We start from the raw sequence: 3,823 nt of genomic DNA, 5'->3' as shown, positions 1-3,823 counted from the left end.
CTACACTAAATGCTAAACTACATCCCGAAGTAAGTAAGTATCTATCACTAAAGGAAGCTTGCACCTCTATCACTAATTACAGGCTTAACCTATTCTATCACATTTACTATTTGGAGATTTGCTAATATACTTTTACAACAAACTGTTTTCAAAAATGAAGAATGCATACTTTTCACAGATTTTCACTTACAATGTATTTTCTGGAAAATATGGGATTTTCTAGGTTTTCTACTGCTTATGAATATAAATGGCACATTTTTCACACTATTGCGTTTTATACAAAAACTCACACTAAACTCTTATGAACTCACCAGCTTTATGCTGATATTCGTTTTCAAAATAACTTGTATCTTCAGGTCAAAGATAGACAGGTACAGACGCAGCATTTTTGGAGAAGGTGGAGCATACAAGACCTATCTCTTATTTTTGAATTACTTTTGGTGTTTGTTGAACAATATTAAACACGCTTGTAATTAAATTCACTATGTAAATGTAATGGTTGTATGTTTCTTGTTTTCTATTATACAATTGTGATGATACTGTACATGACGTCCTCCACCCCGAGACGTATTCCGCCTTATCGGTTTTGGGGTGTGACAAATTTTTTTTTTTGTGTAAACCGCAGCTGCATGTTCTAGTAAGCCACTTGGAAGCGTCATTTCATGCTTTGCATTTTTTGTATCATGTTCTAGTTTCTGTTGAGCATTTCCTTGCTTTCCAATTGTGGTGTCGTAGTTCATCATGAAATAGATAAGCAAATTACCAGAGTTAGAGTATTTATTAAAAAATGAGTTCACGTTTTCAGACCTTGAAGTAGTTTTCATCAGACCGTGTAGTGGCATGTCTTTAAAATAGGCTGGAATCCAAAGTTTTCGATCCCTGTACATGTCTTTGAACCATCTTTTGTCCTGTAGTTTGAATTTTCTGATAAGCAGTTTCCACCTTGATTCAAACACTTCAGGCTCGATATAGACATTCCAAACAAGCTTTGTAAAACGCTTGCGAAAATCAGTGTTTTTCAAAAAATCGGCTGAAACCTAAAAAAAATAGAAATTTATTAGATTAACTATGAATAAACAATATGTATGCTAATCGTTATTAAAAATATGTAAAACTGTGTAAATCATTGTTGAATAAAACATGTTGCGTGTTAACTTAGGCCAAAATATACACACCTTGGCTGGTAGTTTTTTCATAATGTGCCACATACATAAACGATGATTAGAAGTAGGAAATATTGCTTCAACGGCCTGTAGAATTGCTGGATCTTGGTCTATTAACACTAATTGAGGGTGTTTTACATGTGCTTTCAAAAAAGCTTCGAGCAACCAACGATAAGATTCTATTAACTCGTTGCTTAACAAACCTGCCCCAATGTTTATTGAACATTTGTGGTTATCAATGGATGTAAACGACACAAAAATAATTCCATACCTGTATCAAAAAGGTAATTAAAAACAGATTCAATATTGATTACAAAGTAAAAAAAACATCAATATTCATACTTCAATAAAAAAAATGTGTAATGAGTATAAGAGCATACTTATTTGTTCGGAATGTAGCATCAAATGATATCACATCTCCAAACTCCTTGTAATATAACTTATCGGTTTCATCCGCCCAAAACATTGCGTTTAACACACTATCAACACATTTATACTCAAATGTGTAATTATGAAACTCATCTTTCCTCATGTTCATTTTGTCAACAACCAGCTGTGCATCCTTGTCACCTATAATGTTTCCCAACTTCCTTCTGAAATTTTTATAATCAATTGCTTCAGGGCCAACGTTTTCATAACCTCCTTGCAAACTAGCTTGTAACTTATGTGCCTTTGTTGCACCAATGTTAGATGTTGAAGAACGCACTATAAACTCCTTGTCTTTATAACTAAGTCGTCGTGCACGTTTGGAATACCGTCTTTCTTCTTTAGTCTCTAGGGGGTGGTTGTGATTCTCTTCAAACTCCTATATTTTACAAGCATTAGTTTGCATATGTAACCTTTCAAACTTTATCAATGCCTTGCAGTCTGTAATTTTGAGTTTGAGTTTCGTTTATTCCTTCCACTCCCCTCAGGATCCAAAGTGTCAGTTGATCTGTTAGGTATTTTACCCATTTTGTTGCACACTACATACCTTTTTTTAATGGTTTTGTCACCAAACCTCGTTACTGTATTTAACCTGACACCAAAACCGGCTTTATCTGCATATAATTTATACATTTCAACCGCCTCCTCTAATGATTGATATATAGCATCTACATCTGGCATAAAATCTATAGGAACAATAGGTTTCCACAACTTGGTTTTCCCACCAGGCGAGTCAACAACATTACTATTGAATGATTCCTCTTCAGAATCAGTTCGATTTGTACCTGTTTTTTAAGACAACAAAAAACAATAATGCGACATGCAAAACCTGATATAAATTTCTATGAATTACGTATACATAAACTAAAGAACTTTATAATCATAATAAACGTCTGTGAAACAGTAACCAGAGTTGAATTGTTTACATATTTGAGCCGTATTAACGCATAATCACCAATGATTATCAAACTTAATCAACATTGTATTAAACTTAAGAAAAAATCACCAACGAGGGACTCCTGTACAACGATATGTGATATAAACCATCATTACGTAATTAATACATGCAACGTATATGACTAATCATATACAAATATGTACTCCGGTCTTATTCAACATATACAAAAATTCAATAACTATTGAAAAACACGATCTGTATTTACAAGATATTGACGTTGTTTTCATTATTTACCTTCACTAGCATAATCAGAGATTTGATTTCTTCCGTCGAATTGATCATCAGAATTATAGAAATCGTCGTCATCATATTCATTACAGTTGACGTCTTCTTCGCCATATTGATCATCATCTTTTGTATCATCGTTACTGTAATCAAAACAGTCCAACATCGATATTGATTTGAATCACGAATGGTATACTGCGTTGTTATCTTCAAACGTAAATGATTAACAATATACAAAATTCGACTGAAATTCCGATTGCTAGACTCGAAATCGTCCCTGGAAATCGTATCTTCAATTCAATATCTCATTGAACGATAATTATGGAATATCCCTTAATTATAGGAAAATATTAATGGATAATATATTGATTATTAATTGTATTATATTAATTAAAAAATAGATTAAATGCAAATTTACTTAAATACCCTAATAAAATGATTGACTGATAAATGTTCTCACGTTCTCAACCTTTTAGGCGTTCTCATTTGATCCTACTATATATATATATATATATATATATATATATATATATATATATATATATATATATATATATATATATATATATATATATATATATATAAACTGCAGCGACCAAGGCTATTTATGTGAGTTAATAGTATATTGACTTATTGATGGCTATCTAACACGTTGTTGACTCCATCCTATTGAAGACGTCTTCAAGATCAAATGTTTATAACAAAAGCGAATTCTCATGAATATGATAGTCGACGGGCTTTGATCTATTAAGATCAAATGTGGTAATCGACGGTCTTTGATCTACCAAGATCAAATGTTTATATTAAACTTCAGGTGAATTCTTATGAATTATAAAAAATATAATTTTATAGTTAAAATAATAACTTTTAAGCACTATGATTTAGTGGGTTATACATGAAAATCAATTTTAATAACAAAGAAAAACTTATAGTTAACATATTCGTTTTACTAAACGTTATATGTTATATCTACCATTAATTAATAATTTTATAGATCGTTTTACGTTGTGTAATTTTATATCAAAAGTATGTTGATTTCCAACATATATTA

The 3,823-nt window shown here is 31.3% G+C and overlaps 1 protein-coding gene across 1 annotated transcript; it reads right to left on the bottom strand.

Annotated features, from left to right (window-relative positions):
* Positions 1-456: 456 nt before the first annotated feature.
* LOC122197204 (protein FAR1-RELATED SEQUENCE 5-like) lies at positions 457-2,992 on the bottom strand. The gene is made up of 4 exons (XM_052770095.1): positions 2,782-2,992; positions 1,544-2,374; positions 1,176-1,434; positions 457-1,037 (listed from the first exon to the last, which is right to left on the bottom strand). Exons 2-4 carry the CDS (start codon positions 1,699-1,701, stop codon positions 483-485), a joined length of 972 nt encoding a protein of 323 aa, XP_052626055.1. The 5' UTR covers positions 1,702-2,374; positions 2,782-2,992; the 3' UTR covers positions 457-482.
* Positions 2,993-3,823: the final 831 nt, after the last annotated feature.

The sequence above is a fragment of the Lactuca sativa genome, chromosome 3 (genome assembly GCF_002870075.4).
Source record: "Lactuca sativa cultivar Salinas chromosome 3, Lsat_Salinas_v11, whole genome shotgun sequence".
Taxonomy (NCBI): domain Eukaryota; kingdom Viridiplantae; phylum Streptophyta; class Magnoliopsida; order Asterales; family Asteraceae; genus Lactuca; species Lactuca sativa.
This window is presented reverse-complemented; position numbering and strand designations above follow the sequence as displayed.